This window comes from Arachis stenosperma, chromosome 10 (assembly GCF_014773155.1).
Source record: "Arachis stenosperma cultivar V10309 chromosome 10, arast.V10309.gnm1.PFL2, whole genome shotgun sequence".
NCBI lineage: Eukaryota > Viridiplantae > Streptophyta > Magnoliopsida > Fabales > Fabaceae > Arachis > Arachis stenosperma.
The window spans coordinates 25,565,798-25,588,491 of record NC_080386.1 but is presented as its reverse complement, the minus strand read 5'-3'; the positions used below and the strand labels follow the sequence as shown (position 1 = coordinate 25,588,491).

The 22,694-nt window shown below is 34.0% G+C and overlaps 4 protein-coding genes across 6 annotated transcripts; 3 read left to right on the top strand and 1 right to left on the bottom strand.

Annotated features, from left to right (window-relative positions):
- Positions 1 to 452: 452 nt before the first annotated feature.
- On the top strand, positions 453 to 3,667 carry LOC130954451 (IAA-amino acid hydrolase ILR1-like 4). Of its 2 annotated transcripts, XM_057881189.1 has the most exons (5): positions 453 to 987; positions 1,298 to 1,423; positions 1,812 to 2,126; positions 2,647 to 2,775; positions 3,107 to 3,667. In XM_057881189.1, the coding sequence occupies exons 1-5, from the start codon at positions 637 to 639 to the stop codon at positions 3,509 to 3,511; spliced, it is 1,326 nt and encodes a 441-aa protein (XP_057737172.1). In that variant the 5' UTR covers positions 453 to 636; the 3' UTR covers positions 3,512 to 3,667. The 2 variants fall into 2 exon arrangements, with proteins under 2 accessions (XP_057737172.1, XP_057737173.1); XM_057881190.1 differs by lacking the exon at positions 1,298 to 1,423.
- A 206-nt stretch (positions 3,668 to 3,873) lies between these two features.
- On the top strand, positions 3,874 to 7,901 carry LOC130954449 (uncharacterized). Its single transcript, XM_057881188.1, has 11 exons — positions 3,874 to 4,218; positions 4,316 to 4,558; positions 4,650 to 4,811; positions 4,884 to 4,993; positions 5,151 to 5,259; positions 5,628 to 5,783; positions 5,928 to 6,043; positions 6,164 to 6,330; positions 6,715 to 6,845; positions 6,918 to 7,050; positions 7,306 to 7,901. The coding sequence occupies exons 1-10, from the start codon at positions 3,874 to 3,876 to the stop codon at positions 7,023 to 7,025; spliced, it is 1,647 nt and encodes a 548-aa protein (XP_057737171.1). The 3' UTR covers positions 7,026 to 7,050; positions 7,306 to 7,901.
- A 5,100-nt stretch (positions 7,902 to 13,001) lies between these two features.
- Positions 13,002 to 15,018, top strand: LOC130956467 (transcription factor bHLH87-like). The gene is made up of 3 exons (XM_057883513.1): positions 13,002 to 13,069; positions 13,293 to 13,375; positions 13,475 to 15,018. The coding sequence occupies exon 3, from the start codon at positions 13,543 to 13,545 to the stop codon at positions 14,953 to 14,955; it is 1,413 nt and encodes a 470-aa protein (XP_057739496.1). The 5' UTR covers positions 13,002 to 13,069; positions 13,293 to 13,375; positions 13,475 to 13,542; the 3' UTR covers positions 14,956 to 15,018.
- Positions 15,019 to 18,120: 3,102 nt separating this feature from the next.
- Positions 18,121 to 22,486, bottom strand: LOC130954730 (putative leucine-rich repeat receptor-like protein kinase At2g19210). 2 transcript variants are annotated; one of them, XM_057881493.1, is made up of 13 exons: positions 22,310 to 22,486; positions 21,686 to 22,226; positions 21,075 to 21,556; positions 20,843 to 20,978; positions 20,679 to 20,750; positions 20,518 to 20,589; positions 20,342 to 20,422; positions 20,098 to 20,243; positions 19,773 to 20,011; positions 19,526 to 19,652; positions 19,374 to 19,436; positions 18,957 to 19,146; positions 18,121 to 18,668 (listed from the first exon to the last, which is right to left on the bottom strand). In XM_057881493.1, the coding sequence occupies exons 1-13, from the start codon at positions 22,386 to 22,388 to the stop codon at positions 18,233 to 18,235; spliced, it is 2,664 nt and encodes an 887-aa protein (XP_057737476.1). In that variant the 5' UTR covers positions 22,389 to 22,486; the 3' UTR covers positions 18,121 to 18,232. The 2 variants fall into 2 exon arrangements, with proteins under 2 accessions (XP_057737476.1, XP_057737475.1); XM_057881492.1 differs by having other exon boundaries at positions 18,125 to 18,668; positions 19,773 to 20,014.
- Between the last annotated feature and the right edge of the window lie 208 nt (positions 22,487 to 22,694).

Here is a 22,694-nt window from a genome sequence, read left to right as displayed (position 1 = left end):
CGTTATTATTATAGTCAATGCAATAATCAAGCATGCCAAGGAACTATAGGCATTAACATGTGGAATATACAAAGATTTTTTTTACTTAATTATGCATATGAATAGTGAGTGATGAGTGTAGCCAAACATTCAACATCTTTGACCCTTTTTTCCATCACATGCATATATATGGAGTACCTATCACAGGATCCGTACCCAAACGGCACTAAGAAAAAGAAAGAGAAAGACGAAGTATTTACAGTACTTGTCTTGGGGAAACGTTTTGGAAAAAAAATGAAAATTGTCACGTGCTGCAACTTTTGCGGTACCGTCCTCGTGAATTGACACGAGTGGCCGCCCCCTTTTCATAATGGCACGTGTTCCACATTTTTTTAGTTAAGCATTCCATCTTATTACTAACTAGTATTTATTAGTTTAATCCACACCTGCTAATGCTAATTTATTGAAATTCAATTAAGCTTTTACTACCATTTTAATTATAGAGTACCCAAAACTCAATTAAACTTCAGGTATTCTATAATAGTATTAGCACCTACCCTTCATCCTCTGCTTCCTTTGATTCTCTCTCTCTCTCTCTCTCTCTCTCTCTCTCTCATTCACTAACTCAGACCCACTTCAATAAGATCAAAGTTGAAGATGATGATGGGTTTGGTCAAATGGGTCAACTTGTTCATCATATTTCATTTGTTTGGTGCTGCAACAACAACAAAACCCATCATGGCAGCCTCAGATTCTTCCAAGTTTCTGAATTTGGCGAAGGAACCTTGGGTATTTGATTGGATGGTTGAGATCAGGAGGAAGATTCATGAGAATCCAGAACTGGGGTATGAGGAATTTAAGACAAGTGAGCTTGTAAGGACCGAATTGGACGAGCTTGGGATCCCATACAAATACCCAGTTGCGGTAACAGGTGTTATTGCTTTCATAGGAACAAAAAAGCCTCCTTTTGTTGCAATTAGAGCTGACATGGATGCTCTCCCTATGCAGGTTCTCAACTAGATTAGTAGATTTCATCTCTTAGTCTCTCTCTCATATCTATGCTCACCATGTGTTTGTTGAATGATTTTGACTTTTTCATTTTTTTTTCTTTTTTGCCAAAAAAAAGAGGATTATGAATTTTATCCTGGTTTTCCTTCCTTTTTTGGGCCAAGAAGGTCTTCAAGTTTTAGTCAAAATAAAGTCTTCTTTTCCAATTTGTGGGTCTATGTTTAAATGTTCTGTACTAAGCGGCAACTGTTTCATCTATATTTCCATTTATATTTATTGTTTTTTGATGTTTGGGATATGTGTACCTTAGGAACTGGTGGAATGGGAGCACAAGAGTAAAGTGCAAGGCAAGATGCATGCATGCGGTCATGATGCTCATGTTGCTATGCTTCTTGGTGCTGCAAAGATCCTCAAAGAGCATGAAAAAGATATCCAAGTGTGTGTTTTGATCCCCCCTCCCCCTTTTTTTGTGCTCCCTAAATAATTATATGTTTTGTTGATAAACTGATTTTTCAAATCATTTACAATGTGTGTGTGTGGTCATTACTCTCCAGTTTGCCATCTTCTAAATCTCAAGAATGTTTGTGGCTCTGCTGTTAAAGTTACTGTCTTTTTTATAATGCATATGTAAATGTCAAACATGGTTATGTGTTTGATACATGCCAAGATTGCTGCGACCATTCTATTAATACATCCATGATTGTTGTTATTGTAACAAACGCATCATCTAGGAGCATTATGGCTAACCATTCTTTTTTCTAAATTGGCATGTTTTTTGGTTTTATGTATGTATCCGTGATATCATTCCATATATTTTTCTGTAGGGAACTGTAGTTCTTGTTTTTCAACCTGCAGAGGAAGGAGGTGGAGGGGCTAAGGAAATTTTAGATGCTGGAGCCTTAGAAAATGTTTCTGCCATATTTGGATTGCATGTCGCACCGAAGTTACCTATAGGCGTAGTGGCATCTAGATCTGGTTCTTTCTTTGCCGGAAGTGGCTTCTTTGAAGCAATAATAAGTGGCAAGGGAGGTCATGCAGCCATTCCTCAGCATTCTATAGACCCCATATTGGCAGCTTCTAATGTGATTGTTAGCTTACAACATATAATTTCTCGCGAGGCTGATCCTCTGGATTCGCAGGTAAACTTATTTTCTTCCTTTCTGGTCATGCTATTTGTTCATATTTGATCTTATTTTATCCTTAATTACTGCCTTAAAACAATCAATTTTTACCACATCAAGTATTTTGCAGAGACAAAGATAAGGTTGCAAATCAATTTCTTCATCTATGATTTGCTTCCTTTGCTTTCACATTCTTATTTAAGTTTAATTTCGAAGTATCAGTTCCACCCTTTTGTTACTTTGCTTAATTTGAGACATTGTGTTTGTTTAGCATTCTACAAAGGCATTATGAACCTCTATTATGAGTTATTTAAGAGTAGAGATTGTTGGAGTCACACTGTCATGTCCACTGTTTTGGTTTTTTGAAGGGGAAAATGTTGGGAAACATACCATAACTTCATCTTTTCACAAAGACTATTGAATATAAAAACTAAAAAATAAAATAAAACAAAAATATTTTTCCAGATGTAATTCCTTGTCTAGAAAAGCATTCTCCTTTGTCTTCCTGACATAAAACACATAAAACATATCCCCACAGGTTGTGACGGTAGCGAAATTCCAAGGAGGTGGTGCATTCAACGTTATTCCAGATTCTGTCACAATCGGTGGGACTTTCCGAGCTTTCTCAACAGGGAGTTTTATGCAACTGAGACAGCGGATTGAGCAGGTATGTCACAGAGAAATGTGATCTGATTTTCTGGTCATCAACTCACCATCTTCTGTATGTTTCTCATAGCAGTGTATTAGGGACCAGGAAGGGATTTGAGTTCCCTAATAAGTTTCACATGTTAGGGGCATGGTGGAAAGAGACTTAGATCTACTCACATTAGAAACTCTGTTGAGCTTTTGCAAAGTCTTTTTGTTTGTCTTTTTGTTTCAGGTTGTTTTCACTGGTTTTTAGAAAACACTGAAAATGGAAACAGAAGATAAAATGCAAAACAAACATATCGTTATCTTCCTATACTATTCTCTTCTGATTTTTTCCAACATTTGTGCAGGTTATTACTAAGCAAGCTTCCGTGCAAAGGTGCAATGCAACGGTCAGCTTTCTGGACGACAAGCCTTTCTTCCCTCCAACTGTAAACCATGCAGAATTGCATGACTATTTCCAAAGTGTAGCCGGAAGCGTGCTCGGCGGCGATAAAGTGATTGACATACAACCATTGATGGGATCGGAGGACTTTTCGTTCTACCAACAGGTCATTCCCGGTTACTTCTTCCTCCTTGGAATGGAGAACACGGCGGTTGAACACCTCGAATCGCCGCACTCTCCCCATTTCAAAGTAAACGAAGATGCACTCCCTTATGGAGCTGCACTTCATGCTTCATTAGCTGCTAACTATCTTCTCAAAATTCATCAAGACTTGCCAGTGGTAAAGGAGAAACACCATGATGAATTATAACACACATCATATCATCATGCTTTCCGCTTCACACATACCTTATTTGTAAATCTATTACATTCACAGTGAAGTCATTTGAGATCATTGGCAATGACCATATATATTGGAACAAATATTAGAAAATAATCCACAATTTTTCAGATAATTAATTATTCATTCTTATTATGAGCTTCATCAAATAGATTCCACCGTGAAATATTTCAATTGTAAAAAGAATTTGCAAAATTGAAAGCAACAGTACTATACAAATTTAAGCCCAAGTGTCCAAAAATAAATAAATCAAAACCGCCACAAACCGAACACTAGGCAGTTTCATTTCTCTGCGTAGTGCAGAGCAAGTTCAGCTGCCGAAACGCGAAAAAATGGCGACCATTTCAAGCCACTGCTTCAGGCATCTGCCACCGCGTATCCCAAAGTTTCGAGCTTCATCTTCTCTTTCTCTCTCCACTCTCTCTTGTTCTCTCGCCCAAGAAGAAGACTTGGAACGCAACGGCAACGCAAGCTCCATAACCACCACCAATGGCAACAGTTCCTCGTATTTCCCGAAGCGAGGGCAGACCCTGGAGTTGGTGTGCGAGTCCCTCGCTTTCAAAGGGAAGGGTCTCTGCAAGGTCACTGACACCGGCTTCGTCGTCATGTGCGACCGTGCTCTACCCGGTGAGCGTTTCATTGGCCGTGTCACCCGCAAGAAGGGAAATTACGCTGAGGTGCCCCGTTTTCTTCTAGAAAAATCTCAACTTAAGTTGTGTTGAAATTTTGATTTTGATGAATTAGGGTTCTTTTCTATTTGGTTAAGAAGAGCAGGTAACTAAGGTGAAGACTATTAGTCCTCCACGTGATATTGTTGATGCCCCTTGTGAGTATGCTTCCCATTGTGGAGGATGCAAGACACAGAACTTGTCTTATGAGGCTCAACTGAGAGCTAAGGAGGACCAGGTTCGTGAGTTGGTGGTGCATGTTGGAAGGTTTTCGCATAAAGAGCTCGAATTGGAAGGTGTTATGAAGCCAATTGTTCCATGTCATATTCAGTTTCATTATAGAAATAAGGTTCAGATTCTAGTGTTTCATTTCTTGTTTAAAGCAATGGTGTTATACGTAGATGCAATTTGGTGATAATCATTATGTTCCGATTATGCAGATGGAATTCTCATTTGGTCCTTACAAATGGTTACCTAAAGAATCATTGCATGAAAGGCAGGCTGGTAGTGATAATTATGCACTAGGGTTGCATGTGCCTGGTTTTTTCGATAAAGTTTTGAATGTTGACAAGTGCTTGTTGCAAAGTGATCCTGCTAATAAGGTATTAGCAATTCGGAAGTTCATTCAATTCGGATCTCGATTACTTCCGTTTTTGACTTGAAAATACGAATAGGTTCTTGCAGCTGTCCAGGATTGCTGGAGAGATCCTCAACTCGATTTTTCTCCCTATGATGTTCATTCACACAAAGGGTTTCTTAAGCATTTGATGCTGAGAACTGGAAGGTATATGAATTTATGTCTTGTGATCTAAACTTGACTTGTTTTAACTTTTAAGTGCATATACATATGATACTCTAGTTCTTGTATCTATGAACACAGCACATCCTTTATATTTGTAAGGTTTGTCTTTTATCAATATAACATACAATTTTTGTTTCAGGGATGTTGTGACTGGTCATCCTGAAGTTATGGTTAATTTTGTGACCTCTTCCAACAAACCAGAGCTCTTGAAGTTCCTAGTTGATAAACTTTCTGCATTTCCTGAAGTGGTTAGCATTAAGTTTTCTAATTACTTCTGTCAAACTACTTTGCCTTATCCACATTTTGCTGCTTTCTTACCATCCAAGTTGTTCTACCTAACAAACAAAGCTTTTCCGTTGGTGAACTTCAGGATTTCTACAACAGCCTTATCATTTAAACTTCCATAAAATATAGTGAGAGTATGAATTGTTGTTTTTTGTTCTACGTGGTTCCTCAACCTGTTTCCAGTGCAAAGTTTACTCCATATTTAAAAGCTAACAGTCACAGAGTTTTCGGAGAAATTATCCCATGGTTTACTTGTTAACTTGTTTCCAAACTGTATGTATACATTTTTTTTAATGCTTTAGTCATTTTTTGTTTTGGGCATGAATGACAGGTGAGCATCATAAACAATGTTAATACTTCTGTTGGTAATACATCTGTCGGCGAGGAAGAATACACTTTGTACGGGAAATCATGCATAACAGAGACCTTAAGAGGGCTTACATTCCAGATATCGGCAAACTCATTCTTCCAAACAAATACTCATCAGGTTTGCAATATGCCAACAAAAACTTTTTATTATATATTTAGATACTGGATCTACCGCAGAGCAATTTTTTCCCTTCCCTTTTTAATTTTTAAATTTAACCATGAGACTAAATAAATAAAAAATAAGCAATTTTTATCCTAGTAGGCAGAGGTTCTATATGAGCTTATTGAAGAGTATGCTGGGATAACGGGAGATGGTTCAGAAGTTGTCCTTGACCTGTTTTGCGGAACAGGTACCATAGGTCTCACACTTGCCAAGAGGTAACTTTTTTATAATTAAATGGTTTTACAATTTTAGGTCAAATTGTCAAACACTAAGATTAGTGTAGTATCTCATATAGTTAAGATAAATTCACAACTTACTTTTACTTCTCTTAACAGTGTAAAACATGTCTATGGCTATGAAGTAGTTCCTCAAGCCATCGCAGATGCCCGTCTTAATGCCGAGATAAATGGAATACACAATGCAACATTTGTCCAGGGGGATCTCAACAAAATTGATGAGAATTTCGGGAAGAATTTTCCTAAACCTGACATTGTCATTTCTGGTATTTCGGCCTCTAAAATCCTACTTATTTATTCATTATATATACTTTGGTTGTGCTTTAAGTATTTATTTGATTGTAGTCTTGATGGGGATTATTATCCTTGGCAAGTGTTGTTCATTTTGATCATTTTCTTAATTCCTTTCAAACAAGCAGAGAATGAGAGAAGTGTTCTGTAAATGAAAAATTATCAATTGTGTTTTACTAATTTGTATGCTACTGCGAGGAACTAGCATATTTTGTTGTTTCTGCTTCAAGAGTCTGACAAACAATTTCCATTTCCATTGAAAGCATTTTTTGAACTGAAGATCATCCGTTTCCAGTATTTGATGTAATTATGCTCGATCCCAATGCATTGTACCTCTCATCATTATGAATTTATTGCAGATCCGAATCGCCCAGGAATGCACATGAAGTTGATCAAATTCCTGCTAAAACTTAAGGCACCTCGCATAGTATACGTGTCATGTAATCCTGCAACATGTGCACGTGACCTTGATTATCTCTGTCATGGTGTGGTATGTCATTTTTCTTATATGCTAGCTCTGGTTCTTTGAGATTCAACCATTTGAGTTGAAGATTTTGTGCAGGCAGAACAGAATATAGAAGGATGTTACAAGCTAGTAGGGCTACAACCAGTTGACATGTTCCCACACACACCTCATATTGAGTGTGTATGCCTTCTAGAGCTTTGTTAATTTGCGATTGCCTTTCCATGCGAAGGTTCGACATTGTCTCATTTTCTCTGCTATGTTTGTGGTTTCTTTGAACTTTTTGGATATCTGACAAATTGAGTGAGAATTTTGTGCGAAATATCCCACGTATCCCTTCATTTGGATTGTTTACGCATGTTCTTGATAAATATGAGGGCAGTCCATCTCTAAATACAATCATGTCTCTCTAGAGGGTACTTCATTTGTTTTCCTCTTTACTCCTTGCTTTGTTTCTTGTATTCTAATTGTGTGACATGACTTTCAGGGCATAACAAGCTTGGTACAGGATATAAGTTAAGGTTGGGTGTTCAAGGTAGAGATAGCTGCGGAAACTCATGCTTCTTTGCTGCATGATCTGACTAATGTGTGCCTCCCAAAACCATTCTAAGAGTCTCATAAAATTGAGTTCATGGTGGACACCCTCAAAGGCTGGTTTCATGCTTAGCATAGCAGCCTTCGAATGTGGATTACTGTTGGTTGTTGATTCCAATTCATATGACAAGTCGATCATAAAATGGATCATATTCTTCACTTGTCAGAGCACACTTAAAAGAAAGGTTAAGCAGCAAGTCCATCATGAAATATTGAATGTTTACCCTGACAAGTTAATAGTATTTAGTGTATACTAAAAACAAGGACTATATTGGAAAATTTTGCTGTAGTAAACTGCTAAATTTGAGTTTATATCCTTTCTTTTTCTGGGGATCCAGAATTTGTTCCCTAAAGAAGTGTCCTAGTAGTTAGTACAGAGCACAAATGGCCCATATATGTTTTAGGGGCCATTATTCTTTATTCCCAAAGTACCTTCGTACAAGTGATCTTATTCGTATTTTAATTCTATTATTATTATTATTATTATTATTATTATTGTTTCCCATTCCACCGATATAATTGTAATAGAAAGTTTTCAAGTATACTGGTATACTAGTGTTTCAATGATTTTTAACCGTTGATCTTAATTATATATATTGTATATATTTTTTATAATTAAGATCAACGATTAAAAATTATTGAAATATCGATGTATTGATACACTTGAAAATTTTTCAATAGTAATAATAACTATAACAAAGCCCTATTTCAGTGAAACAACAACGATAATAATTGAGAAAACTCCAGTGTCATAATTTTTTGGTGTTTTTTTGTCTAAAATAAAAGCTAATATAGGCGGTGTTTATATGTCAATGAGTTTTAGTTCATGTGGTATATGTTTTTCTTTCTTATTAAAAGGTTTCGGTTTAAGTCTCATCTAAGTCAAACTTGAGAAAAAAAAATCTTGTATATGTAGATGTGATGTGTGTAAGTGTGTATATTATTTAGGATTGGAAATTGTTCAACCCATAAACAAACAAAAAAGACATCGTTTAAACTAACTTGGGTTGGTTGAGTGGTCAACTCACTAGTCTGTTTAAGCAAGTGTCGGGAGTTTGAATTTCGCCTTGTGTATATAGCAATTCATCGGCCAGTGACAGACCCTTAAATGGAGCTCAGATCTGCTACAGATTAGTTCAGATTGAGGGATACCATTTGAGTAAACTAAAAAAAAAAAGACACCGTTTATATAATACACCGACATGGTAAGAAATGAGATTGTTGGATCATGGCTTATCATGGTGCCTCGAGATCAGCGAGGAATGTGTCAACTTTATCATAATTAAGGAATCCATCTGGTTTTGTACATGCATGTCTCTGTGTAGAGAGTGTAGTAAGTATTATTTGGTAAGAGCGTGAAATACTGTATGTAATTCACAATGATAATGTATGAATGAAGTTGTGGTAGCTAGCTAGGAAGTAGGAACAAAAGAAAAAGACATAGATGATTGTGTGGGGCACGTGGGCGTGTGCACGTACGTGGTGGTCAACATCAACCTCCATTGTAGGGTACTCTATAATGTATCATCGATTGTGACAAGCCTAAAGGTACATGCATGCATAGGATCGGAGAAGTAAAACACTCACTACTGCTTTAATTGCTATATAGGTGAATTCAACAAGCTTGCTTTTTTTCTCTGCGACCACTGATGATGTTGATATATATGTGTTGGCCGACATACATGGTCATTTCAATTCTATAACAACACCTACCTATATATCATTCATGCAGAGAACCAAGACATGCATACATACAATAGTTGGCAATGCCCCACTCTTCAGTTTCCGTATTATTACAGAAATTAATTAAAACTTGGTCTTGTGGATAAGGGTGGCAATGGGGTGGGTAGGGGCGGGTTTTTGCTCTATCCGATCCCGCTTCGCCGTACAATAATCTGCATAAAACTCGCTCTACTTCTACCCGCGAGTAGTAAAATGTTGAATCCTAACTTGTTCCGGCAGGTACCCGCTCCGCCCTTACCCGTCCCTATAATTATTAAAATCCAATAAATAAAATTAAATTTCAAAATTTATATAACTATCATCACATATATAACATAAATTAAAATAAAAATTTAAATATGATACAATATTATTAATCATTTATTAATTATTTTACATATATTATACATATTATATATTAAAATTATATATATTATATATATAGCGGGGCGAATAGGGACGTGTATTACTTAAACCCGATCCCGTCCTTTCCAAGAATCCGCCCCGGTGCGGAGCAGGTAATGACTCGCCCCGAACAGATAGAGACGAAATGAATACCCGTGAATTTGAATAGTATTGTCATCCCTACTTGTGAATAATAATAATAATAAGACCCTAGTGTATTTTTTTAAGTATTTTAATAAATACGTTACGGTTTTTTAATGAACATGTTACAAAAAAAAATGTTTATTAGTTACTGAGTTATAACATTATTTTCAGAGATACTTTGTCGGTTATGATTGAATTATAACGATTAGATAAAAAATTATTCAAGGATTACAACCAGAGAGATGGATCATAATTGGTAAGACGTCATGGACTCATGGTCCATATAGCCTACCTACCTAGCTATATATTAGGTGCTATTACATCTTTTCTTTCAATCCTTAGCTTGTCTCAATCTATAATATCAACGTGATTTAATATTATTTTGTAGTTGTCCTCATCTAAATCAATACACATTACGCATCTTTTTACTATTGGCCAAAATATAAGACTAGTAGATCATTTTCATGTTAATCTCACAATAAATTCAATAATTAAAGAGTGCGTATCAAATTTCAATGCAATAGCTCAAGTACTTTGATCACCGCCCCTTTTGCTATCTTCTGACATGGTTTAGAAAACTAAATTGAATAATTAATACCGTACCGCGTAGGTGCGCAGTCCATAATGTGGTACTTGACTTGAGCCAAGTCAACACATACAAATGTTAAGTCAAGTGCTTCACACAGGTATTGTTATTATTAGTTCATGATTCTAACATAGATTACTACCAGAACTCTCCTTCAAAAACTTGAAATATGTGGATAAAAACAATTTAGGACGAAGAGAAAAAATGTTCAAAAACATTAAACATCACATCATGTAATTTGAATAATATAATAATAAAGGGATAATGTTAAGGATATGTAGATGGATGGTGGTTGGATTGGATGGGAGGGTTGGTCCCCATCGCGGTTGAAATTGAAATATTTTCCAACTATGCGGGTGAAGCCTATCTATCTCATTGGAATTTCAACCAATGAGATATTGCCACGTGTAAACATTGGTGCTGAGTTCACGTGTGAGTCGTGTAGCGGGGACCATAAGCAGCTGGCTATATGGAGCCGAGCCGATAAGCCAACCCCATTTGGGCATCCATAAAGCCCGACATAACGAGGCGAATGGTATCCGCACACTGTAGGCCCAAATCTGGGCCCACCAATTTGACAATCTCTTTTGGTCCTATCTCTATATATCTCTCTTCCATTTAAATTTCAACCTCCATCTTCGTCAACAAAAATTTAACTATAGCATTTGAAAATATCAAAATAAGTATGATTAATTGTAATAGGACCACAATTTGATATTATTGTTTATAAAGAAGCAAATGTATAGAAGGCATTTAGATATAATTCTATCATTAGTGACTATTTACGTAAAGATGTCTCCTTATAAAAATAGTCAAATAAGTTAAATTATTTAATAATTTTTACCTATTGTCTTTATATAAAAAAATAACTTCATCTGAATAACTACCTTTTATCGTTAACTATATAGTATATAATAGGCAGAAAATTAATGTGGTGTAGTTCGTTCCAATTGGAAGATAAAGCCAAATTATTTGACTGAAGCTTCAGGAACATAATTGTGGGGCTAGAGAACATGACAACCTGAGACAGTTAAGAAGCTGACCACGACATTTGAGTTCAGGAATTTCGGTTAAAGATAGAACGTTAAAAGATGCATGGTGAATTAATTTTAGATACCAAGTCATTTACATGAGTTATTATTGCTACCTATGTACCTATATTATACATTGTAGCTTACCCTTTTAATTTATGTATTCTTCTATAGTGGATATTATATTTATCTAGGCAAAAACTTTCTTCAACCACTATACCTGCTTTAAATGATTTCTATGAAGAAAGTTGAAGCTCTAACATTTATATATGTCTTGACCTGAATAAAAGGATATGGTAAAAGAAGAACATGAGTTGACAACCTAAGAGGATTTGAGGAAATACATATATGCTATGGGAACCCATTATTCACTGAGCTGTGTAATGATGGGGCGCATGTGACCGATGAAATTAGCTACCTATATGCACTGATCAGAACTCAGAACCATTTCTGTGTCCCCGTGGGAGCAATATAATGCAACAGCAACAACAGCTCCTAATAACGTTAAACTAAATTTGTGATGAGACAAATTTGTAGAAGCAACTTGCTTTGTTTATTTCTCTATCTACTAATCTGGATCCCTTAATTTGCTAGCCTGCCAACACGTTTCAATGTTCCACTACTATATATTTCTTAATAGAAATTATTATTATCCTATGATAACATATTTTTTAGTAACATCCTTTTTATCAAGTTTTCATGTCCTGCAAGTAGTGTACACTTTGCTTCTTATATATATTATTTAATATATACACTAAGTTTTAGGAGTTTCATATATATAGATATGTATTTTGGTAAAGAGAATAGAGATATGTACATACACCAGAGAAGACGAAATTGGGGTCCTTATCCCTTAATATATACAACTCATAAAGCATTTATATGAAAAGCAGAGCTTAGATGCTTAGGAGTCATATATACTAAGTAAAAATCAGAGACTTGAGTCATCAACTCCATTAGTTTATTTTTTTCAACTTTGAAGTGAAAAGTTGAATCTAACTTCAGCAGTATAGTGTGCTTTCTGATTTTAATCAGTAGATTCCTCTAAGAGTTTTACCACCCTAACTTAAACAAATACTGTGGTATAAAGTGAAAGCATCAAAAGTGCTATGATTAAATCTATGATTAACAAAAAAGTGGGTGATATTGTTTAAAGATGCTTCCACTTCCACTGCAGTTTTCACTGCAACTGTACAATGCGCATGGAATATATATAATCAACTCAAAACTGGTCAGAGCTTTCCCACTTAAAAAGTATAATATTTTGTATAAGAAGAATAGATATTTAAGGTGCAGCTGTTTACATTATGGTAAAAACCTCACACATACATACAATATTTTATAAAACAGTAAAATTTTATAACAAATAACATTATTTTCATAAAAATAAATACTGAATAACACATTCAATCAGTTTTAGCTTTAGATTCAAAATTCTTTTCTGAAATCTCATGCTCCTTTCTTTTCAAAAATACAAAGTCCTTATCTTTTTCAAAACCATTAAACTGTTCTAAAACTGTTAAAAGCATACTAGTTTATACTAGCTAGCCTCTTCTTTCTTTCTTTATTTTATTTATATTTCCCCTGGTATAATACATTCCCAAATGCCTATTATTTAATATGCAATTCCTGACATACTTTGTTCAAGTACCAATAACTTGTTTTTATTGTAAAAGCATGTACCTTTTCATTGTTCCTATCTAATCTAATATCTATATATATAAGCTTCTCTTCAACAAACACAAAGCACTACTACATGGTATCTGGAGGTACAGTAATCTTTATTCTCTCATCACATCACATCATTTCCTTAAATATATCTGTTCTCTGCTCTAAGTACTGAAAAATTTAGAGTAGTCCTTAGTTTTACCATTCACAGTATTTAAATTAGTTGTTACATAATTTGTATCCTAATGAATTTTAACAAGGCAGAGTTAATAATACTATCACATAAGCTGACATTTAATCTTCTTACATGTCTTATCTCTTCAGTTGTTGGAAGGATTCTCACCCTGTTGGATCCAGCTTGAGTTAATATTCTGTGTTCTGGAAGCATCTAGATAGATCTACATTTGGTAAGCTCTTCAACACTGCATTTATTTTTTGTACCAAACCACAGTTATATCTTTTTCTGTGCATTTCAATTCTCTTATATATGTAAACATGATATATAGGTAATAACAGTAGCATCACAAGAAGTACCACTTTGCCATTCAAGTTCAAACTACCTAGATCTTCATCCATGGATGGTCTGAGTTGGGATCCTTCTTCACAACTTGCTGTTAATAACATACCAATGTTGGAAGGAGAAGAAGACTACTCCATCTTTGTTAATAATCACATGCAAGAGATGCACAAGTCTCATCATCGTCATGGATATCCAAATTCTGAAAAAGTGATGATGATGATGAGCAACATGGTTCAGTACCCATCATCAGCAACACCAGAAGCTGAGATTGTGAGTTTTCCACAGAGAACAAGAAACAACAACAATTTTAGTATGGCGGTGAAATCATCATCATCATCATCAACCGGCTGGGATGTAAAAGAAGCCTTAACATCTAATCACCAATCATGGCCATCACTTTCAGTAGTCAATTATGTGCCAGATTTCAACATGGCCCACCACCACCACCACCAACAACAACAACAACTCATCAACAGCACAACACAATCATCATCATCCCTTGAATCACTCGATTGCCTGCTTTCAGCTACCAACAGCAACACAGACACTACTACTGCTACTACTTCTCTTGAAGAAGATGATAGCATCTCCATCATTCTATCTGACTGCAGAAACTTCTGGAACTTCACTACTAATTATGGAGCCATCACTGCTGCTGCTGCTGCTTCCTCTGCTGAATCTGAAACCAATAATGTTTCCAACAAACAGAACAACATGCAATATCATCATCACCATCATCAGATCAATAATAAGGAGCTCGATGAAACAGTATCTCAAGCTTCAAAGAGGACAATCAATGACCAATATGACCTTATCAAAACTTCTTCTTCTGCTGCTGCAACCACCACCACTGGTCCCTACTTCAGTATCTTCCACAATTCTTCTTCTTCCGCCACTGAAAGCGGCGCCTTCAAGCTTATCAAAGAAAATCCTCTACCAAGATCTAAGAAACCAAGATGGGAGAATAACAACAACAACAACAACAATAAGCGTGGTGGTTCATCATCCAACATCAACTTCCAGCAGCCGAATTCATCGCATTCCACCATTGACGAACCAGATCCAGAGGCCATTGCACAGATGAAGGAGATGATATATAGAGCTGCGGCATTTCGGCCTGTGAACTTGGGATTGGAGGTTGCGGAGAAGCCGAAGAGGAAGAACGTGAAGATATCAAGCGATCCTCAAACGGTAGCTGCAAGGCAAAGAAGGGAGAAAATAAGTGAAAGAATTAGGGTTTTGCAGAAGATTGTTCCTGGTGGAAGCAAGATGGATACAGCTTCAATGCTTGATGAAGCTGCTAACTACCTCAAGTTTCTTAGGTCACAGGTCAAAGCTCTTGAAAGCTTAGGGAACAAGCTTGACACCATGAATAATCATAATGTTCCTCCTACCACCACCATTGCTTTCTCTTTCAACCCTTCTTTTCCCATCATGCCATCTTATTTTCCCAACCCTAAACCCTAGCAATCTCATCTTCCACATTTAACGTGTAATTTAGGAATATTTACTTCTTCTTCTCAATTATAACATGTCATATTTATAACTTATTTCTGCATTAAATGTGCTTTAAAAACATCTCCATCTATTTAACAAGACGCTTAAAAAATATATAACATCTAAATAAGTATAGAAAGACTATGCTATTTGAGTTATAACTCGTTGGTGCGATTTGATTTTCATGTTCTTTGTATGTTTAATTGTTAATTATTAATTATATGCACACTAAATGTGTTTTAAAAATATTCTGATATATGTAAGAAGAGGTTCAAACAAGGAACCTATAACCTCTAACTTTAATTTTCATCTCATCATGAAAATATGTGTATTATTTTATGCATTAATAATTTAGTTACTGATTTTTAATATACATAGTTAAAATGACTAACTATCACTTAATTTTCATGTTATTTGTATGTTTAATTGTTAATTATTAATTATACAGCATAGTAGTCAATGCGTACCATGCATGCATGAGAATATATAGAGTGCTTTTGGTTAATACTACTAAACTATTATTACTAATGCATGCCTTTGATGATCATACTTTTTGAGTTTTTTTTTTCCCACTGCAGTTAAATTTTCTTTTAGTAGGAACCAAGATGGTTTAATTTACAATGAAAGCAGTGAAAGTAATAATAATGAAAGGTGAATTCATTTACATAACCTTTTAGCTTGCAGAAAGGTGTAGCAATTATAACACCTATGATTAAGATGAAGGGTTAGAAAGTGGTAGTCACTTTATTATTAGGTTTTGAATAAATGCAATAATAATGGGTGAAAAGTTGAAAAGTCTTTGCATTATTTTCGTACGAAGTTATTGATTCACGTCAGATAATAACTTAGTTAAACATGTCAAAATATTTAATAATTTTTAATTAACTTTACATAAAGACATTTGGATATGAATTTTTGCCATAACAATATAATGTATGTAGTTAAATAAAGTGCATTTTTCTTGGAGATATTGAAGAGGTATTATTCTATGGAAGATAACCAAAGCAAGAGACATTCTCTTAAGAGTAGTGAAGCTGAGTCAGTGGTCCTGTCTCCTTGATTCAACCCAAAGCGTGCTCTTGAAAATCACTCTTTAAGACTCATTGCTCAGCACGTGTATGTATATGTGTGTGTGTATATTCTTCTTTTTTGGCACCACTGCTTTGTACTATAACCTTGATCTATGTCTTATTTAAAAACATTCCAACATTCTCAAACTCTTAATGAAACTAATGATATTGTTAATGATGATGACTATGATAACGACGGCTACAATAACAAAAAATATATAAATATATTATTGGCTCGAATATCTTGACTAAGCACATGCCTATGTGCTATACTGTTGTTGTGTATCACTGCATGTGACATTTCCCAGTACAAAATTGAAACCTTTCCGCTTTTACTCTGTCATGCTTTAGAACTATTCGCCCTTTTTGCTCAACTTTAATTTCATCATCAAAATATACAAAAGTCTATCCTAATCTCCCACTACTTACCCCTTCTTTCGGTTTCAAGCAGTCTAACAAGTTAATAATAAAAGTCTTAGTTTATTCTATTTATGACAATTGTCTTTTCAGAGAATATAAATGTTGTTTAGTTAAGATCTCTAATAGCAAAAATTTTTTAAAGTTTTGTATGTATGTATTATATATGTTCAATTTTATTTTATATCTTGATGAATGAAAAGTTTTTCATTTTAAATCTTTTAATATGAGCACTCTTAGACACTCTTAGCAAAAAGTTTAATATAGTATAGATAATTTTGAATATTAGTATGTAGTACTAAATAATATGTTATTATTCATTATTCTGTCTTTTGAAATAGAAAAAAAATAATTGTATGCTGTTTAAGAAGTTAATATATTAAGATAGAAGATATTATATACAATTATAGTATGTACTTAGCGTTAAAATTAATATTATTGATTCAATATAGAAATTTGTATTTTTTGAACTCTAATAAGAATAGAAGAATATTGGTTGACCTGTCTAATGTTTTAGATTCACAACATAACTCTTCCTCACAATTTTTTTCTTTTTTTTTTCCAATTTGATTAAATTGTTTATATTCAAATTTTATAGTAATAGAAAGAATATGTAAGTGTGGGTCATGCATGCTCTTGAAATTGCTGCCAGAAAATAAAGGTTGAGGATAGGAATAGAAAGAGATAAAGAGTGTTAATGAGAGAAAATGAAAGAGATTATGGTTGTTATTGGTTTCCTTGCAAAATATATAGAATTTGTGGTGTGAAAGGGACAAGATATTTGGCTTGTTTTGGATATTTTAAATTTGAATTTGATTTCTCAATCAAGAAATCAAATTACCGTTAATTCATTGTCTTCTTGCCTTTCATAATAAATGGGAGGAAGCTAAGAGAAGAGAATAAAGACATTTGGACTTTGTTTTCATACATTTTGTTGTATTGTGCTTTAGGCTTCTAGCTAATGATTTCACATGATCAAAATAACATGCTATAGTTTACTTATCAAGTTAGCATATAAAATTATAGTTTAATTTTGATATCCTTAATATAAGTATTTTAACTAATGGATTATACGCACATCTAGTGAGACATGTGTATGTTTAAATGATTTTTAAAAAAAGTAAGTTTGAAATTTTTTTTTTTTGCCTTTCTGACATTGCATATTCTATAAAATTAACATGCATGCTTTCTTATATGTTATATGTCCACGAAAACTTTTCAATTGGATGAATGGGAGATCAAATAAATAAATAAATAATCTAATTCATCTTTAAAAAAGATCACTTGTTATTTAAATTAATTTTTTAAAAAAATTTTAATTAAATTTGTTCTTTAAGATTTTATATTAATGGCATTAGTCTTTCAATTATTTTTTTTGTTGACGATGATAAAATTTGTTAACGTGGCATATTAAGTGATATTACAACACACATAGGAGTCTTAATTGACTATTAGTATGATAAGTTAATGAAATTAGATCAAATCAGAACCTAATTGAGGGGAGAACTTGAGGCATTAAAATCCTTCGATTTAGAATTAAGTTGATCTAATCTCATAAACTTATCATGTTAATCGCCAATTAGGATTACTAGGTCATGTCACATCAACAAAATTTGACGGAAGTACTAAAATGACTAATTTAAAATCTTTGAAAGATGATAGATTATTTTTCGGAGACTAATTTGATGATTTACTTAAATAAAAATAAAAAAATAGAATAAATAATTAGATTTATACATTTTAAAAATTTCAAATAATCTCTACCTTTCTAGAGAGCTCTGTCCACTAATTATATCAATAATGCTGCCCGGTAAACTTTGATGAATGTCAGAATCATGCAACAGATGATTAACTACAGTAATCCTATTTTGAACATCATCATCATCAGCTGGCAAACATTTTTTGAGTTGAGCAACAACATAACTCATTGCTGGCCTTTTAATGGAAGCAGCTGCTACACAAGCCATTGCAATATCCAAGACTTTCTTTGCAGAGTCAACATCAAAGTTTCCTTCTAATCTTGGATCCACAATATCATTCACCTCCCTTTCACTAAGCATTGATCCAACCAATCTAATTATGTGAACTTTCTCTTCTGTTTTGGTTATGGCTGGATGCCCTGTAATTATCTCAAGCAAAACCACTCCAAAACTATAAACATCACTTTTTTCACTCAACTTGCTTGATCTGTGGTACCTACACATTTTAACAAGTAATAATATATTTATTAATACACACCAATCTAAATTAAATTAAAAGGGAGTAACAAAATCAAAATGGTAATTACAATATATTAAGATATAACCTTTATTTTTTGTGCTATTGTTATATGAGTTTAATTTTGATGCACCAACAGTGTAAAGTTTACATAGTCGTGCAATCACACAAGTTCTTTTGGATTACTATTCACATGGTCAATATAAAATGTAGTTATTTTTACTTATGTGACGTTATGTAATTGAATACACCTGTAAAATTACTTACAGCGGATCAAGGTATCCGGGGGTGCCAGCAACCACAGTGCACATGTGTGTATCATTTTCATTAGGGTAGATCTTGGCCAAACCAAAATCAGCCAATTTACCTCTAAATTTTTCAGTTAGTAATATGTTCTTTGACTTTATATCTCTGTGAACAACTCTTGGACAACAACCTTCATGTAGATACTCCAATCCTACATGCATACACTCCAAATATAATTTATGTAAAAACATTGTTATTTTTTTTCAATTCAATATGTATCTAATGAAATTACTTCTCCCAAAAGTTTAAACTAAGAGGAGACAAGGATCGAATTCTAGACATTTTAATCATAAAAACTCTGATACTATGTCACGAAACTACTTATCTTAACAAGTTTAAACTAATGAGATAATTATATCTCTAACAATATATACTAACCTTCTGCAGTATCCACTGCAATTTGAATTCTTTGTTGCCAACTCAATATAGTTTCACTTTTATCTGCATTATTTATGAAGTTAATTAATTAATTAACACCTTGGTGATGAAAAAATGGTGATTAGTGAATATAGTATTATATAGTAATTTACCAGATAAGTGGTAGGCTAAGTCTCCATTAGGCATGTATTCATAGATGAGAGCCATGTTTGTGCCATCATCACAATATCCTATAAGAGGTGTCAAGCATTTATGATGAGCTACAGCCAGAAGTTTTGCCTGTCAATCACACTCAAAAATGCAACTCCTTCTGTTAATTAACTAACATATAATAGACTATTGATGTTTATTTTTATGTTAACTAGTTAAATTATATAGTTAATTCTTAATTAAGATCACCTCTGCCTGAAATTGTAGATATGCTTGGGCTGAGTTTGAGTCTGAAGGAGACAGCATTTTGACAGCAACTTCAGTATCACCTACATAGCCATGATACACGATTCCAGATGCTCCTTTTCCCACAACCCTTTTAAAATTTTTGGTAATTTTTTGGACTTCAGCATAGCTAAATTGCTGTTTATTTGACTCTAACTCCATCTTTATTCTTGAATATGCTCTCAGATTCCCCATTTCAGAGGCTACTGTATGTGGAAACAATGCATTGAGTAAAATATAAAGCTAACTGTCTTAGAAATTAAACCAAACATAGATGATTATCATGTACCTCTATGTCTTTTGAATATGAAGAAAGAAGTGATTGCTGTTGCTAGAATCACAAAAGCTCCACCTAGTGATGCCACCAATGGAACCACAACTTTATTACTATTGCTGCATGAACCTGAATAGCAAAGACCTTGATTTCCTCCAAAACTTGCATTTACAATAATAATAAAAATAAATAAACATGTTAGTAACATAAAATATTACTATTTGGAACTGAAATTTGAGGTATAAACTATAAAACATACCTGGTTTTGAGCATGCCATTATTTGAATTCTCTCTGAGTTGCATTGGAACTGCTCCTGTTAGCTGATTCCCTTCCATGTTCCTTCATTGGAGAAAAAATGTTGAGTTCTGTCACTTATTTTTTATTTTATAAATTCATTCAAAAATAAGTTTTCAATATGAAAATATCTAACTTACAGAACTCTCAAGGAGTGAAGTTGAGATAAGAAATAAGGCACTGATCCTGTCAAACTGTTGTTTGATAAATCCCTGAAATTGGAACAAATTATTTTTACTCAAGTCTTGAAATTTATACCTCAGCATTTATAATTGTACATCTGATGGATTCAGTGACTTACAAATATTCTATTGACTTCAAATTGGATATGGCTGATGTTATATTTCCAGTTAAACCACTGGAAGATAAGTTCCTACAACCATCATGATTATAAATAAGTTTCATTAATTTCATCCAAAAGAAAACTATGTAGTTTCATCTACTATAAAATTAACCAAAACTTACAAGTATATGATCCTTGGAGAAGAACCAGCATAGCTGCAATTAACACCATCCCACATGTAACTTAGTGGAATGCATGGATCTCCTTGCCAATTTCTTTTTATCCCATAATTTGACTTCACATTCATGATAGCAGAAGCTGTTCCCATAAATATGAGAACTAATAAGTCAATAAGAAATGAGGAAATTCTTCAAGAGCAAGAAAATTTGTAAGTTAATCTATATATATAGTTACCATCAGTTTGGTCTGTTTGTGATTGTGAGAAATTCTTAGTCATATATATCTCAATGGCACTGAAAAGAGGGGGAAGTGTTGATCTGGTTGTTTTGTTAATCCAAACTTCCAACCGTGGTTTCTCCAAAATTGATATGTAATACACGCTCTGCAGGTACTTAAGATTCACTGGAGAACCATTAAGAAGATCCCCATTCACAAAAAAGTTGAAGTCTCTAAATTGATTTGCTTCAAGTTTCTGGATTTCGGCAACGAAGAAGTACACATAGTATGCAGAGGCATTATGCTTGGGATAGAAGTTAAATTCTATATTATCATTGTTATTTGTTGGAATTGCTGCTGTTTCCATCACTGTAGAGGCTGGTAATGGTAAAAAGTTGTATGAAGGTGAATCTTTGTCTATAGCAAGAGAAGTGTTTATCTGTTTCCAATCTTTTGAATTGTAAGGTGTCCATATTCTATCATGGACATCATCTGGGTATCTTTGATCAGAAAAAATAACATAAAAAATAGCAAATCAGAGAGCCTTATTATATTGTTGTGACACTATATGTTTATATAAGTCTTAATTAAGATACATAACTTGGCAATGAGATTAAATCAATAATCACCTGACTGTTTTATCTTCCTGTAATCCTATGTCATACCGGGCGAGAAGCTCGATGGAGTTAATAAGATAGGCATCACTGTCAAGAACTCTAATCTCCAAAGCTGATATGAAAGGTGTACCCTTGTTGGTGTTAACTAGGCAAACATGAACATAATCCGAGGCAGCAACAAAGATGATTTCCTTGGTTATTACACTGGTTGGATCCTTCAACACTACAGATTGCCACCATTTGGTTCCAAGATAGATATCAAACTGAGGAAGTGAATCTTTACCATCATAGTTTCCATACATGAACCTTGCCCTTAGTAGATACTTGCTGCTTCTTCCTTGAGGGACCTTAAGGGTGTAGCAGTTTCTGATTCTTTCTGGGAAACTTCTAACATTCCAGAACTGTTTGGCAAGTGAAGAGGCCTTATATTTGGGTGATATGTTGTGGCATTCACCAGTGTCTATGATGCTGGCATCTGAAGTGTAATATATGGAAGTTGTTTCATCTTTGTAACTTGCTTCATCCACAAGTCCACAATCAATGCTAACAAAGCCTGAAAAGGGGGAAGTGATAAGAACAAGAAGCAATAGTTGTGATTCTGATAAAAAAAAAAATTCTTATGAGAGATTACCAAACCTGATTGATTCTGGGCATGAACAATGATAGGAAGATTCCACAGAAGTTGAAATACTAAAAGCAGGAAAATTCTTATCATTTTTCCCCCCTGACCTTTATGTGTAGAATTAAGATCTTGTCACAACTTAAAACTCATTTGATATTTGATGTTGGATTATGTTATGGGACTTGTAATCATGACTTCTATAACATATGATTAAGCTTAAGCTTTTCATTTAATGAAGTCAAAAACAGCATTATTTTTATGTAAGTGTTGGACTTTAGAAACTTCCCCTTTGAATTGTCAGAATTGTAGACTGTAGACTATATTAATATTTATCAATAGAATCATATAGTTGTTTTCTCTCTTTTTTAATTTTTTTTTTCAAGGTTTTGCTAAAATATA

What these genes read in the sequence shown, in the direction of transcription:
- LOC130954451 (XM_057881189.1), top strand. Translation starts at nt 637, where the DNA reads ATGATGATGGGTTTGGTCAAATGGGTCAACTTGTTCATCATATTTCAT. An exon ending in TGGATGCTCTCCCTATGCAG is followed by an intron (nt 988 to 1,297) that starts GTTCTCAACTAG and finishes TGTGTACCTTAG; the next exon opens with GAACTGGTGGAATGGGAGCA. An exon ending in AGCATGAAAAAGATATCCAA is followed by an intron (nt 1,424 to 1,811) that starts GTGTGTGTTTTG and finishes ATTTTTCTGTAG; the next exon opens with GGAACTGTAGTTCTTGTTTT.
- LOC130954449 (XM_057881188.1), top strand. Translation starts at nt 3,874, where the DNA reads ATGGCGACCATTTCAAGCCACTGCTTCAGGCATCTGCCACCGCGTATC. An exon ending in TTGATGCTGAGAACTGGAAG is followed by an intron (nt 4,994 to 5,150) that starts GTATATGAATTT and finishes TTTTTGTTTCAG; the next exon opens with GGATGTTGTGACTGGTCATC. An exon ending in TTTCTGCATTTCCTGAAGTG is followed by an intron (nt 5,260 to 5,627) that starts GTTAGCATTAAG and finishes CATGAATGACAG; the next exon opens with GTGAGCATCATAAACAATGT.
- LOC130956467 (XM_057883513.1), top strand. Translation starts at nt 13,543, where the DNA reads ATGGATGGTCTGAGTTGGGATCCTTCTTCACAACTTGCTGTTAATAAC.
- LOC130954730 (XM_057881492.1), bottom strand. Translation starts at nt 22,388, where the DNA reads ATGATAAGAATTTTCCTGCTTTTAGTATTTCAACTTCTGTGGAATCTT. An exon ending in CAGGAAGATAAAACAGTCAG is followed by an intron (nt 21,557 to 21,685) that starts GTGATTATTGAT and finishes TTCTGATCAAAG; the next exon opens with ATACCCAGATGATGTCCATG. An exon ending in ATCTACAATTTCAGGCAGAG is followed by an intron (nt 19,653 to 19,772) that starts GTGATCTTAATT and finishes TGTGATTGACAG; the next exon opens with GCAAAACTTCTGGCTGTAGC.